Below are 15,654 nucleotides of genomic sequence, written 5' to 3' on the forward strand. Positions count from 1 at the left end.
GAAATGTGGACTCATGGCTGGACCACACTATTAGCAGAAAAGATTTAGATTCTGAAATGTGGCCTGGTATCTGGACCACGCTATTAACAAAAAGGGTTTAGATTCTCAAATGTGGACTCTTGCCAGCACTACACTATTAGCACAAAATATTTAGTTACTGGAAGGATAATTTGACACAGGATCCTATCTAGCTGAAAATAAACCGACTAGCTATCTGACTACTTGCACCAGCCTCTCTACGCCGTTACCCTGCCAAAATGGTGCAAAAACAATATGTCTGCTTTTGATATGGAGAGGGACATGCGACTTCGGCAGCCAATGACAGAAGCCCTTGCGTCTGAATGTTGTGGATGGTTTCTACTCCATGATTGGCTGCCAGAATCTCCACTCACTAAATTTAAAAAAAAATACAGTCCGCCACTACTCTGACATCTTCCCACCTCCTCCCCTCATCAAACACGTAGCCTTGCTCATCATACAGCACCACTGTCCTAATAAAAGCATTAGTGGAAACTCGATCATTTACCGAACTTTGTCCAAATGTTGCAGATTTTGAGGAAAATGCCCAGGAATCTGAACATGAATCCGAACGTGCAACGTTTGTGCCGAATTTGAGATTGGTGAACATTTTCTGAAAAACTTTGCTTATCTCTAGTCATAATGGCATATGGATGTCATAAAGGGAGTGTCCACTGCTGGGTAAGCCAAGCATGAGCCAGAGCAGATGGCTGCTTCCAGCCACCCAGGTGTTATTTATTTTACTCACTTACATAGCACCATTTATTCCACAGCACTTTACAGACATTATCATCGCTGTCCCCAATGGGGCTCACAATCTAACTTCCCTATTACTATGTCTCTGGAATGTGGGAGGAAACTGGTGAACCTGGAAGAAACCCACGCAAACACGGGGAGAACATACAAACTCCTTGAAGATGTTGTCCTTAGTGGAATTTGGACCAAGGACGTCAGGGCTGCAAAGCAACAGTGCTAACCACTGAGCCACCATGCTGCCCCTCTTTATACAGCTAAATGATAAATGATAAATCTGGAGATGACTGATCACTGGGGATTACCGTAACTAAACATGCAGCGATGAGACAATCAAGGCAGTAAAATGAGCAGTGTTGGAAGGTTCCAGCCATGGGCAGCTGTGATCTGACATCTTTATGTAGGAGGGAAACAAACATGGAAGCCTTTTTTTAACTCCTAGTTTATTATAGAATAGAAAAGGATAAAAAGAAACAGACAATATCATGCTAAGCTTTAATGCATCTTATCACAAAGTAACATCTTTAAGAAGACATCATATGTTTATTACTTATGTAGAAGATCTAAAATCAACATTTCCAAAACAAAATCATTAAGAGTCTATATGATTTATCTAGAAGTACGATTAAACAGGTTGTCCTATACCTGGATACTAATGACCTATAGATAATCAATATCAGATTCGTGAGGCACCTCCCAAAATCATCAGTTTACATGTGGGATGTGAAAGTGTGAGGAATCAGACTCTCACCTCGATACACTGGTGAGTGGCTGTTTTGGGGATATGCAGCTCAGCTTCTATTCACTCATTAAGAGCCACTACATAGTGAATATCGAATTGTGCTAGTCTGGTTTCCAAATATGGTTTACGTCTGTGTGGATTGCTGTCATTTATATCTAAGAAGCGGACAATCCCTGTAAGATTCATGATTACAAGATAGTGCTGTTCTAGAAAAAACTGGTGTAGTATGCTACAAAGAAAACATTCACTCCATATTCTACTTTGCCTACTAAGTATGTGCTATCTCTTATATCAGGCACATGCATGAATCCTGCTATGGCCAGAAATGCCAATCTTTACAGTTACCACAATGATTCATAGTTGAACTGGACTAGCAGCAAATATTTCATCCGGACCTGACTGCTGTCATACACAATGTACTCATTGTAATTTAGGGTGTAGCCATCATTATTCTTGAGTCCTGTGTCTATGAGAGGTCCAAAAGGAACCACAGCGCCGTCACTGCAAAAAGGCGGAGAAATAGAAAAGAGCAGAAAAGAACAGAAAAAGTAGTCAACAAATTAAAGAAACTACAGCTGAAATGAACTAAAGATATGCACAAGTATATATGCAAACATGAGGTGGTCGGATTTACAGAAACATATGACTGACATGACACTATGGATGACTCATATACGTAATTAACTTACTGATTAATGCTCTTTTTGGGGTCAGGAACGCTACGACCAAGGCCTTTGGTGCTGTGTTTGCCTTTCAGCTTTTTCTGAGCATCATAATCCGCAGCAAGAAGTTCATTACATTTACCAAGTGCAACCTGACAGAGACAGAAACATGGTCCAAATATGACCACAAAGAGGTGTCGATGACCAACTTACTTATGGAAATTTTTTTAATGTACCGCATATACTCGTGTATAAGCCACGTTTTTTGGCACTTTTTTTGTGCTGAAAACTCCCCCCTCGGCTTATACATGAGTCACTGTCCCAGAAAGATGGGTGGGGGAGCGGCAGAGCAATGGGTCACAGAGGCAGGAGCCAGTGGCTGCTGCTAAAGCCTGTGGCCGCTGATAAAGAGAAATTAATATTCACTGCGCTGGCAATGAATATTAATTTCTCTATAATAGTGCACAGTGACAGCTGCAGCCTTCCAGCAGCTGCTGGGCTAGCAAGGGTGCCTGCTCATTAAGGTAATGAATATACACCTCTCTCCACGCCCATTGGCGTGGAGTGAATATTCTTTACCTTAATGAGCGGGGACACGTGATCGCTCGGCCAGAAGAGTTGCTGGCCAGAACGAGATGCAGCAAGGGCGCACAGGGAAGGTAAGTAGGAGCTATGCATACAAGGAAGGGGATAAGGAGCCATGCATACAGGGACGTGGATAAGGAACCATGCATACAGTAACGGAGCCATGCATACAGGGACGGGGAGCCATGCATAACAGGGACGATCTCAGACAAGTCGAAAATGCCATCAGCAAGGTTATTTGATAAGTGCTCAAACGCACTGGTAAAAGAATTAGACACTACAGAATACATGTCATGTGCTGGAAGCAAGTTTGTGAACTGTTACTTCTCTATGGAAAGTGTATGGGAGAGTGTTTTGGTAGGGAGGTTCAAGCATCAGAGCGACTGATAAGCTGCCGCAAGTCGTACATTGGTATGAGGAGAAATTTCCAATTCTCGATTATTCATGACTTTGTAGAACTTAAAGTGGTTGGTGCAATGAATTCCAAATGCAGAGGGCACTATGCAAGGACTATATAGCTTATACACTCAAGTAGTCCACATATCAGCCGACATTACCTCGGACAGCAGAATAATTCCCACATTCTTATCTCGGGTTGTAAAGCAATAATTTGCACTCTTTGAGGAGACATCGGCAAAATATATTCCTTTTCCAAACTAGGGAGAAAAAAGGTTCCGGATTAAGCCATACAAATATGTGAGTGTAGCCTAAATCTTCAGAAAGGTGACGGCTGCTTTCAAAGTGATACCACCCGACAACCTGGTGAAGAAGCAGCTACAGCGATCACGACACCAGAGAACCACAATAATGCACTAACCATGTATCCAGTTACTGGAGCTTCTTTAGGGGCCGCACGCAGGCCTTGGCTAAGTATGCCAACCCAATTAGACATACGAGATCCATGCCACAACAGCATTCTGCAGAAAAAAGCAGCAGGTTATAATAATATGTCTTCAAAGTTAAAGGGCAACTTCAATTACTGGCTTCAGGCACCAACCATTTCTTTTAATTTTTATAATTTAACCCAGCAAGAGTCGGATCCTGGGGATCTATTGCCTAGAACCAAAGGATACAGAAACCTTTTTAAATCATTTATGAGAAGGAGCCTTTCAGAATAGGCTTCCTGTTTGCTCTAATCCTGAAGCATCCCCAGATCATCACTGATCCTCCACCAAATTTCACAGTTGGTGCAAGGCACTGTGGCTTGGATGCCTTTCCAGGTCTCCATCTAACCATTAGATGACCAGGTGTTGATCTGGGGAAGCTTCAGCAAGGCTGGAATTGGGCAGGTTAATCTTTGCGAAGAACGTATGAATCAAGCCGCATACAAGGTTATCCTGGAAAAACAGTTGATTCCTTCTGCTCAGGCAATGTACCCCAACTCTGAGGACTATTTTTTCCAGCAGGACAATGTGCCATGACACAGCTAGGTCAATCAAGGTGTGGATGAAGGACCAGCACATCAAATCCCTGTCATGGCCAGCCCAATCTCCAGACCTGAACCCCATTGAAAACCTCTGGAATGTAATCGAGAGGAAGATTGATAGTCACAAGCCATTAAACAAAGAAGAACTGTTAAATTTTTGTACCAGGAGTGGCATAAGGTCACCCAGAAGCAGTGTGAAAGACTGATGGAAAGAATGCCAAGATGCATGAAAGCTATGATTAAAAATCATGGTTATTCCACAAAATATTGATTTCTGAACTCTTCCTGAGTTAAAACATTAGTATTGTTGTTTCTAAATGATTATGAACTTTTTTTTGCATTATTTGAGGTCTGCAAGCAATGCATTTTTTGTTATTTTGACCATTTCTCATTTTCAGAAAATAAATACAAAATGTATTGCTTGGAACTTCGGAGACATATTGTCAGTAGTTTATAAAATAAAAGAACAATTTACATTTTACTCAAAAATATACCTATAAAGAGAAAAATCAGAAACTGAAAATTTTGCAGTGGCCTCCTATTTTTTTGCCAGAGATGGATGGATGGATATATAAATATAGATCTATATATATATCTATACATATAATTGTCTAAGGGTTTAATTGTCTGTCTGTCCTGGAAATCCCGCGTCGCTGATTGGTCAAGGCCGCCAGGCCTCGACCAATCAGCGACGGGCATTGTCCTCCACTGCTGTCAAGTGCCGCCATTGTGTTGTCTAAGGGTCTATCTGTCTCGGAAATCCCGCCTTGCTGATTGGTCGAGGCCAGCCGGCCTCGACCAATCAGCGACGGGCACAGTCTGCCGCGAATTCTGGAATCATCATTATCCTCCACTGCTGTCAAGTGCCGCCATTGTGTAGGGTGTGTGCCTATGTCTCCCTGTATGGGCGGCATCTCCCTGTGTTTCTATCTTAGAATGGGTCGTAAATGAAAATACGTCAATGAGGATGACAGAAAAGCAGCAGCAGCAAGAAAACGACAACATCGGGAACAGGAGACACCACAACAAACTGCCGTCAGACAAGCCCAGGATGTGGAATCTCACAGACAACGTCGCCAACAGGAGACACCACAACAAACTGCTGCTAGACAAGCCCAGGATGCGGAATCTCAGACACCATCGCCAACCGGAGACACCACAACAAACTGTTGTACGACAGGAACAACATGATCGCCAAATTCATAAAAAAACGAATGCTCTACCAACTAAGGCACGACCAGGACAATATTCAACAACTTGCACATTACGTAACAGACAATGAAAGTACAATTCATGAACACTACTGTGGGAATATGAATGCAGTTTGCTCTAAATGCGACTCTCTGAATTTCATTGATGAAAAACCATCTGACAATCAGTTTACTCAATGCTGCCAAAAAGGAAAAGTTATGCTACCGAGACCTCACTACTCAGATCTGTTTGAGCAGTTAATGAAAGGAATGCATCAACACAGTAGAAATTTCATGGAAAATATCAGAAGCATCAACAGTTCTCATGCGTTTGCTTAATTCGGTGCCAACATTGCACCGCCCCCTGGATTCGGACCGTATTGTTTTAAAATTCACGGCCAGATCTACCACCGCACTGGAACACTTCACCCAGAAATAGGACAACCACCAAAATTTGGACAATTATACATCATTGATACAAATGAGGCTACAGAACAAAGGATGAACCTACAAGAAAACGAAAAGTGTGATGCTGAACTGATGAACCAAATTGCTGTACATTTACAAAAAATAAGCCCATTTGCTGCCGCATATCGCATGCTAAAAGACGTTCAAGCTGCGGAGGAACAGAGGGCTATACAAAATGGTACTGAAATGCCTTCAATTGTCATGGCCATTAAACAAGAACGTAAACAGAATCCTCGACTTTACAACAAACCACGTGTAAGTGAGGTCGCAGTTGTTTTTCAAAACGATGATGGAGAACCTCCTTTTCAAAGGAATATATTAGTCCATCTTAAGCCAGACCAAAACAACCCTTTGGTTCCTAAGACACAACGAATTAGCATTTTGCACAGCAACCTTGATGCTCTTCTGTATCCGCTATTCTTTCCAAGAGGTTAACAAGGGTGGCATGAAAACCTAAACCAACGAGGAACTTCAAGAAGAATTACACAGTTGCAATACTACAGTTTTCGTCTGTCTGTCCGAAATTACTTCAATCCTATTTTAAAAGGTGGGAAACGGACACAACAGTACTTAGTTGACACATATGTTAAAATTGAAGCTAATCATCTAAATTTCATAAGAATGAACCAAGAACAACCTAAAGTTGAAGACTACGCGTTCTTCAAGAACATTTGCAAAAACAATCAATTGAAAAGGGAATTCCAATTGGAAAAACAGTAATCCTCCCGTCGTTGTTTGAAGGTAGCCCCCGCAACATGCAACAGCGTTATCAAGATGCAATGGCAATAGTAACAAAGTTTGGAAGACCTGACATTTTTGTGACAATGACCTGTAATCCTAAATGGCCGGAAATTACAGAAAATCTAGAACCCTGGCAAAAAGTTGAACACAGGCCGGACTTAGACGCACGCGTATTTCGACAAACTCATCAGCCTTTTGAAAGACATAAAAAATGGGCTTTTTGGAACAGTCGTAGCAATGGTACACGTCAGTTTCAGAAACGAGGTCTCCCACATGTGCATATACTAATTATCTTAGACACGGATTCCAAGATTCGTACGGAGGAAGAAATCGACAATATAGTGTGGGCTGAAATCCCTAACCAAGAAAAGTATCCTGAACTGTATAATATTGTAGTCTCTCATATGGTTCATGGCCCATGCGGTGTAGCAAATCCAAAAAGTCCATGCATGGAAAACGGAAAGTGTACAAAAGGGTTTCCAAAGGAGTTGAAACAGCACACTGTTAAAGACTTGGATGGCTACCCATCCTACCGGCGACAACACATTGATAACATTGCTTGCAACAAAAAAATTATAAATAACTCATGGATAGTCCCATACAACCCGTACTTATCAAAATGCTACAACTGTCACATCAACGTAGAAATCTGTGCTTCAATAAAAAGCGTAAAATATCTCTTCAAGTACATCTACAAGGGGCATGACAAAGCTAACATCGAAATACAACAGAGAACAGTCAATCACAATGAATCATCAACTTTTGTTGACTCAAGATATGTCAGTATAATTGTCAGACAGACATAATTGTCTAAGGGGTACTTCCGTCTGTCTGTCCTGGAAATCCCGGGTCGCTGATTGGTCGAGGCCGCCAGGCCTCGACCAATCAGCGACGGGCACAGTCCGGCCGAGAATTAGTCCCTCCCTACTTCCGTCCAGTCAGTGCCCGACGCCCGCTCCATACTCCCCTCCAGTCAGCGCTCACACAGGGTTAATGGCAGCGTTAACGGACCGCGTTATGCCGCGGGTAACGCACTCCGTTAACGCTGCTATTAACTGTGTATGACCAACTTTTTACTATTGATGCTGCCTATGCAGCATCAATAGAAAAAAAATCTAATGTTAAAAAAAAACAAAAACATGCTATTCTCACCTTCCGTGTCCGCCGATGCGTGCGCGGCTGCCGCTAGCTTCCATTCCCAGAGATGCATTGCGAAATTACCCAGAAGACTTAGATGTCTCGCAAGACCGCTAAGTCATCTGGGTAATTTCACAATGCATCTCTGGGAACAGAAGCTGGCGGCAGCCGCTCGCGCATCGAGACAGCTTCGCTGGCCGACGGAGGGTGAGTATATAACTATTTTTTTTTTTTAACAGGGATATGGTACCCACACTGCTATATACTACGTGGGCTGTGTTATATACTGTGTGGCTGCTATATACTACGTGGGCAATGTTATATACTGCGTGGCCTGTGTTATATACTACGTGGGCTGTGCTATATATTACGTGGGCTGTGTTACATACTGCGTGGGCTGTGTTATATACTGCGTGGCCTGTGCTATACATTACGTGGGCTGTGTTATAAAGTACGTGGCTGTGTTATATACGGTGTGGCTGCTATATACTACGTGGCTCCTATATACTACGTAGCCTGTGCTATATACTATGTGGCTGCCATATACATACAAATTCTAGAATACCCGATGCGTTAGAATCGGGCCACCATCTAGTGTGTATATATTTTATATATAGCACTGCTTGAAAAAGGTTCGCTACGTTGAACCAAAACATCGCCATCATGGGCTAAATAAAATAGCTCCTTATTCACAGACAGTGGTGTGCTGCTTCCTTTTTTTGACTACTACATGCAAGATTTGGTATATGCCTGTGGATGCTCTTTTGCACCCAGATTCTTTCCATGCTGTATGTGCTGCTCTATTTTTCTATTTCTTATATAACAGTATACTGGCTTGCAAAAGTGTTCCCCCACTTGGCAGTTTTTGTGTTTTGCTACCTCAACCTGGAATTTCACTGTTTTTTTTAGGGTTTGCATCAGTTCATGTAAGGCTGCTTTCACACTAGCGTCGTACGACGCACGTCGCAATGCGTCGTTTTGGAAAAAAAACGCATCCTGCAAAATTGCTTGCAGGATGCGCTTTTTCTCCATTGACTTGCATTAGCGACGCATTGCCACACGTCGCAACCGTCGTGCGACGGATGCGTCGTGTTGCGTCGGACCGTCGGCACAAAAAAAGTTACATGTAACGTTTTTTGGTGAGTCGTGTCCACCATGTCCGACCGCGCATGCGCGGCCGGAACTCCGCCCCCTCCTCCCCGGACATCACAATGGGGCAGCGGATGCGTTGTAAAACTGCATCCGCTGCCCCCGTTGTGTTTTTTTACTCACAGTTTGCGTCGGTACGTCGCAACGTCGCACTGCGACGTACGACGCTAGTGTGAAAGTAGCCTTAAAAACACACCTACAACTGTCAACAATTGGTTTTCTTTTTATTGTAAAGCAAACAACAAATAGGATAAAATAACTGAAAACTTCAGTGTGCGTAACTATTCCAACTCTAAAATCAGTACTTTGTAGAGCCTCCTTTTACGGCAATTACAGCTGCAAGTCGCTTTGAATAAGTCTCTATGAATCTTCATATCTTGCTATTGGGATTTTTGCCCAAGGCAAAACTGCTCCAGCTTCTTCAAGTTAGATGTCCACAGATTCTCAATTGAATTAAAGTCTTGGCTTTTGAACAGGCCACTCCAAAACATTTACACGTTTCCCTTTAAACCACTGGACTGTTGCTTTAGGGTATGTGCACACGGTGTGGATTTCCTGCAGAACTACAGCGTTTTTTTCCGCTCAGAAACGCTGCAGATCTGCAAGCGATTTACAGTACAATGTAAATCAATGGCAAAAAAAAAATGTTGTGCTAATGGTGCGGAAAACTGCTGAAAAACATCCACACAGCATGATGCTACCACCACTATGTTTGGTATCATTTGACCACAGCACCTTCTTCCATGCATTTGGGGAGTCTCCCACATGTCTTTTGGCAAACTCAAAACAAGCCTTACATTTTTTGTAAGTAAAGGCTTTTTTCTGCCCACTCTCCAATAAAGGTCAACTCTATGGCGTGTACAGCTTATTGTGTTCATATGAACATATTCCCCAGTCTCTGCTTGGAAACTCTGCAGCTCCTTCAGGGTTACCTTTAGTCTCTGTGCTGCCTCTGATTAATGCCCTCTTTGTGTGGGCTGAAAGTTTTGGTGGGCGTCCCTCTATTAGCAGGTTTGTTGTGGTACCATGCTCTTTCCATTTGATGATAATGGACTTGATCTTGCTCCAGGAGATCATCAGAGATTGGGATATTTTTTTTTTTTTTTTATAACCCAACGCTGACTTTTACTTCTCAACAACTTTGTAACTGACTTGTTGGGAGATCTCCTTGGTCTTCATGGAGTTGTGTGGTTAGTGGTACCTCAGAAAAGGTGTGTATATACTGACAAACCATGTGACACTTAGATTGCACACAGGTGGACATCCTCTCACTAAGCTTGTGACTTATGAAGGTAATTGCTTACAGCAGAAAATGTTAGGGGCTCCATAGCAAAGGGGATTAATAAATATGCACACAATTTTTCCAATTTTTTGATCTAAGAAATTTAATGTATGCCTATATTTTTCTCACTTTACCAACTTAGACTATTTAGAGCAGATGCATTACACACAAATCAAATTACAAAAATGTTTAAAAACAGGTTGTAATGCAACAAAATTGGTATAAAGCCAGGGAGGGGCGGGGTTGTGTGTGAATACTGTCACAAGTCAATAAAATCAATACATAAATGTCAACACTGATATGTATATGGATCATAAAAACAGGAGCACCGGATAAAGGAAACAGTCACTCAATCACACCATTCATCCATCAACACTCATAGCCACCATACTCTCCTCCCCCTCCCCCACAATCTCCAGAGCTCAGTAAATATAAAGCGAGCACCTATAGCACCGAAACAGTTCACAACACTAGTTTCAACCAGTGCACTTATATAACAGTGGCCTCCAACCCACACTATCAAATTTATAGGCACAATTCTTGTTGATACGTAAGACTTTGTACATTGGAATCTATTTATTCACCAGTCAAATCCATTGGAACAGGGAAAGGATGGGTGGAGATTTTCAAAATAACCTTTTTTGGTGCAAAAACACCAAGGTTACTTACTGGTAGTCAGTTTTCCCAGAAGCCATGACAGCATACCTGAGAGAGGGATCCGCCCAGCCAGGACAGGAAACCTACTGAAATAAAAGGACGGCACCTCTCCCCAGCTTCAGTTGGGTTACAGAGCATGAAAGGACCTCCGGGTTAATTTACACACACACAACAATCACCACATTATAAAACACCCAACTACAATGCACACCCATAAGGTGAAAAAAGGGGGGAAATATACAGGTGCTGTCATGGGTTCTGGAAAAATCAGCTACAGGTAAGTAACCTTGGTGTTTTCCCTTCACCCATGACAACACTTGTGAGATTTCTGGAGAACTGAAACACATTAGGGAGGGACCACCGCTTGCAACACCCTTCTACCAAAGGTCAAGTCAGCCAAGGAGGACAGATTCAGTCTGTAGTGCTTAAAGAAGGTAGATGGTGAAGACCAGGTAGCAGCCTTATAGATCAGCCTTAGTAAGAAACTAATGGCCTCCCTGATCCATCTGGCAATGGTACCCTTGGATACCACATACCCCTTTCTGCTACCCTGAAGGGCTACACATAGGGAATGGTCATGGACATATACTACAACAATGACCTTCTTACATCTAAGTTATGAAATGTTTCCTCTCCTGGATTCCTAGGGTTGTTACAAAAGGAGGGCAAAGTAATCTTTTAGCTCCTATGGAACTTAAGAGCCACTTTAGGAAGATAGGCCATATCAGGCCTTAGTATATTCCTATCCTCATACAACTGTGTATAGGGGGGGACGACATATGGACAGGGCCTATATATCGCTTACCCTGCAGGCTGATGTCAGAGCCACTAGTAAAATGGCCTTAACTATGAGGAACTTGGCAGATAAATTATTTAAGGGCTTGAATGGGTTTTTAGTTAGCATTTCTAGGTTCAGATCCCATGGTGAGATTTGTGACACCTATCTATTTGCTGCCAGATTACAATTATATGAGGCACCCAAGGCCAAGACCTGTACCTTGTGGGTGTTAATTGCTAACAACAACTCCAGTCCTGATTGCAGGAACTCTAGAATGAACCTCACTGGAGCCTTATCCCCTGAAAATTCCAAAAACCTCTTCCATGTCCTGCCATAAATACTTGATGTTATCAGCTTCCTACTTTTCAAAAGGGTGGAAACTAAAGGCCCCGTCTCACACAGCGATGCTGCAGCGATACAGACAACGATGCTGATCGCTGCAGCGTCGCTGTTTTGTCGCTGTGTGGTCGCTGGGGAGCTGTCACACAGACAGCTCTCTCCAGCGACCAACGATCAGGGGAACGACTTCGGCATCGTTGAAACTGTCTTCAACGATGCCGAAGTCCCCCTGCAGCACCCGGGTAACCAGGGTAAACATCGGGTTACTAAGCGCAGGGCCGCGCTTAGTAACCCGATGTTTACCCTGGTTACCAAAAAAAAAAAAAACACTACATACTCACCATCTGTTGCCCGTCAGGTCCCTTGCCGTCCGCTTCCCGCTCTGACTGTGTGCCGCCGTACTGTGAGAGCAGAGCACAGCAGTGACGTCACTGCTGTGCTCTCACTTTACGGCGGCAGTCAGAGCAGGAAGCAGACGCCAAGGGACCTGACGGGCAACAGATGGTGAGTATGTACTGTTTGTTTTTTTTTACATTTACGCTGGTAACCAGGGTAAACATCGGGTTACTAAGCGCGGCCCTGCGCTTAGTAACCCGATGTTTACCCTGGTTACCAGTGAAGACATCGCTGGATCGGTGTCACACACACCGATTCAGCGATGTCAGCGGGACCTCAACGACCAAAAAAAGGTCCAGGCCATTCCGACACGACCAGCGATCTCGCAACAGGGGCCTGATCGCTGGTACGTGTCACACATAGCGAGATCGCTACTGAGGTCGCTGTTGCGTCACAAAACTTGTGACTCAGCAGCGATCTCGCTATGTGAGACGGGGCCTTAACCCTGGTGAGAAACCTTGCCGACTCCGTAATGCCGTCTTAAATTCCATGCTGCTAGATGGAAGCACTTCACGCGAGAATGGCATACTGACCCCTGGGAGTGAAGGTCTGGGATCTCTGGTAGGATCCATGGATCTGACACCGATTTTAACCTTAGAAGGGAAAACCACGGCCTCTTCAGCCAGAATGGAGCAATGAGAATCACCCTTGGCTGATTTATTGCGCTAACAGCGCCAGATTCCTTATTTTGTCTTATGGCAAATGTCTTTGGCACTCTGAATTCAATGCTAAGCCCAGGAAGGACTGTATCCTTTCTGGTTTTAGCCTCAACTTGAGGGTATTTACCCTACAGCCCGGCTACAGCTTTGTTAGAGTCTCATGATCTCTGCTTCCAGGGCAAGTTGTTCTTTTGGTGACTTCCTGATGATTGTTATTTCGAAGGTCTGGCAAGGCAGATGGACAGTTTATTTTAAGACCCTCCTTCACAACACTCAAGACAACAACTGTGGGAGATGTTCATCCAGGCAGGGAGAAAATGGGAGAGCCTCCGCCCTACCGCTGACCTGATGTCATTGGGAGGGCTTTTTGGAAGATTTAGAGGGTCAACAGAATATAAACCCGGACTACTTTTTGACCCTTGAATTTCTTTCTTTCACCCAGAGGACGTCCCCTATTAAACTTTCTCCTTCAAAAGGAAGGTTTCCTAGCCTCAGTAGGGAATCCAGGAAATCCCTTCTTTTTGTCATCCGCTTTCTCCAAAATGTCCTCCAATTTCTGTCCAAAGAGAAACTGGCCGTCACATGGGATGGAGCAAAGTGTATTTATGACTGCAGATCCCCAGGACACTCCTTAAGCCATAAGGTCCATCTTTCCGCATTATATAGGCCCGCTGACCTAGCAGCTAGTCTCACTGAGTCTGCAGAAGTGTCCGCAAGAAAAGCCGCTGCTCCGTGCAACAGAGGCATATTGGCCAGGATTTCATCTCTTGGGGTCTTACTTTTAAGCTGCTCCTCAAATTGTTGCAGCCAGATCATAAGGGAGCGGGCAGTACAGGTTCCAGCTAATGCTGGCTTCAGACCCCCCAAAGTTGCCAGGTGTGCTTAAGTAACCCATCTGCTTTTTTATCCAGCACTCCAGAATCCTTAAAGGGTAGAGATTACCTCTTTGAACATTCGATGACCTCTTTGAACCACTCCGTCAATTTTAGGGACTTTATCCCAGATCTCAGAGTCTTTATCCTCAAAGGGGTATCTCCTCTTTGAGGATGAGGGCAAGGTACCAGACCTTTCTGGCATTTTCCACTCTTTATTTTTGAGTGTTAACCGGAAAGGAGCGCTTCTTCCTTTCCTCCAAGCCCCCAAACATTATATCCTGCAGAGACTTAGATGTTCTCTCCTCCTTCAGGCCCATTGTTGACCCAACTGGTCTGACAAGCCTATCGGTGTCCTCATCGGGGAAGCACAGTTTGCCCCTATATAACTGACCGAGGAGGACAGGGATTCACTATGATATTCTCCCACAGACTGTGGATAAAGATCAGACACAGTAGCGACCTATTGATCACAGGCCTAAGATTTGCGGCGAAGTTAGGAGTCTCATCTAAGATAGTTTTCTGGATGCAGGTCGAGCAGAGACTCTACCAGTGGACTGCCAGCGGGGTCTTACATAGGGCACACTCCCTATTTTTCTTCTTGCTGCCAGCCTAGTGATTTAAGCAAGAATATGTCCCTTACTAAAAAACGGCGACACTCACGTAGATCACTCACCACCCGCTGTCACATCAAGGGTACCGGATTCAGAGGCTGATCAGGGGTACATATACATCCCTTCTGGATACCGAGGAGTCCTGCGATCTTCCACTCCTTTGACTTGGACGGCTGCCGCTTGTTTTGCTTCAGCTGCTCCCTTTAGTATGCCAGTGCTGGTGAACAGGCACTGGAAGTGCTGAATGCTGCTGCTGCAATGGCTGCTGCTGTCTTCTTAAGTCCTCCATGATGGAGTGAGCATTAGACATAAGCGCCTCTCGTGTGGTCATCCCTTCTTTTTAGGCAGTATCCACAGCGCTTCTCCTCGGTTCAGCCTCCTCCGAACCTGAAAAAAAAAAGCTCTACCCCCTCCACACTGCCCCCACCAGGACGCGCTGCATGCCCATCCAGTGAGAAGATCATTCATAATGCCCAAAAAGAAGACGTTAGGGGACAAGACTTGGGAGCTCAAATTGCTTGTGTAAAAATAAGCGCACTTCTAACCAAAAAGTGGTATGCCCTGTGACATAACCAAACTGAATGCAAAAAGGATCCTACCACTGCCTTCAACCGAAAGCATGAATCACACAATGATGCGCCAATCTTTTTTTGCCTTTCAGGGGTGTAATAAAGACAACTAAGAAATGTAAGTTGGTTTAGACGCAAATACTCTGACAGACGGACTGCAGCAGCGCATATAGTGGCTTTAGTAGGCTTCCAGCTCTTTGAGTCTATTTTGAATTTGTAATAGAGATTGAGGTATGTAAAGAAAAATGGACAAAAATATGATTTAAGCAATAAGTAATTTTCTGATGATCTCTTCTCTTCAAAATAAAAGGGCAGTTACTTTTCACTTGGGTGACATGGATGTTGGAAAATTTTGATCCTTGATTGAATCAAGGAGTTGTATTAAAAAAACTAAAGGAAAAATTATGAATCTGAGAACAGTTTGCAGAAATAAATCATTATAAACCTAAACTGCCTTACTGTATGTGAATTATTAGTAAAAAAACCAGACCTGTTGGGTAGATCTTCTCGAAAGTTGCTTTTCCCATCTTTCTGCATGCAGAAAACATTCAGCAGTGTCATTGTGTAATCATTGTGGGTTGGTGCATGCGTGCTTTGCAGGTAGCGTTCAATAAGCT

At 43.7% G+C, this 15,654-nt stretch overlaps 1 protein-coding gene across 1 annotated transcript in view; it reads right to left on the reverse strand.

The window, feature by feature from the left end:
• Positions 1-1,204: 1,204 nt before the first annotated feature.
• Positions 1,205-15,654, reverse strand: part of PARP2 (poly(ADP-ribose) polymerase 2) — a 156,120-nt gene continuing 141,670 nt past the window's right edge. The window contains exons 15-19 of the mRNA XM_077297826.1: positions 15,528-15,652; positions 3,578-3,677; positions 3,318-3,416; positions 2,203-2,327; positions 1,205-2,014 (exon numbers count right to left, since the gene is read on the reverse strand). Of these exons, the coding sequence (XP_077153941.1) occupies positions 1,855-2,014; positions 2,203-2,327; positions 3,318-3,416; positions 3,578-3,677; positions 15,528-15,652 (609 nt within the window). The 3' untranslated portion in view covers positions 1,205-1,854. The remainder of the gene's footprint in view (positions 2,015-2,202; positions 2,328-3,317; positions 3,417-3,577; positions 3,678-15,527; positions 15,653-15,654) is intronic.

This window comes from Ranitomeya variabilis, chromosome 1 (assembly GCF_051348905.1).
Source record: "Ranitomeya variabilis isolate aRanVar5 chromosome 1, aRanVar5.hap1, whole genome shotgun sequence".
Lineage (NCBI taxonomy): Eukaryota > Metazoa > Chordata > Amphibia > Anura > Dendrobatidae > Ranitomeya > Ranitomeya variabilis.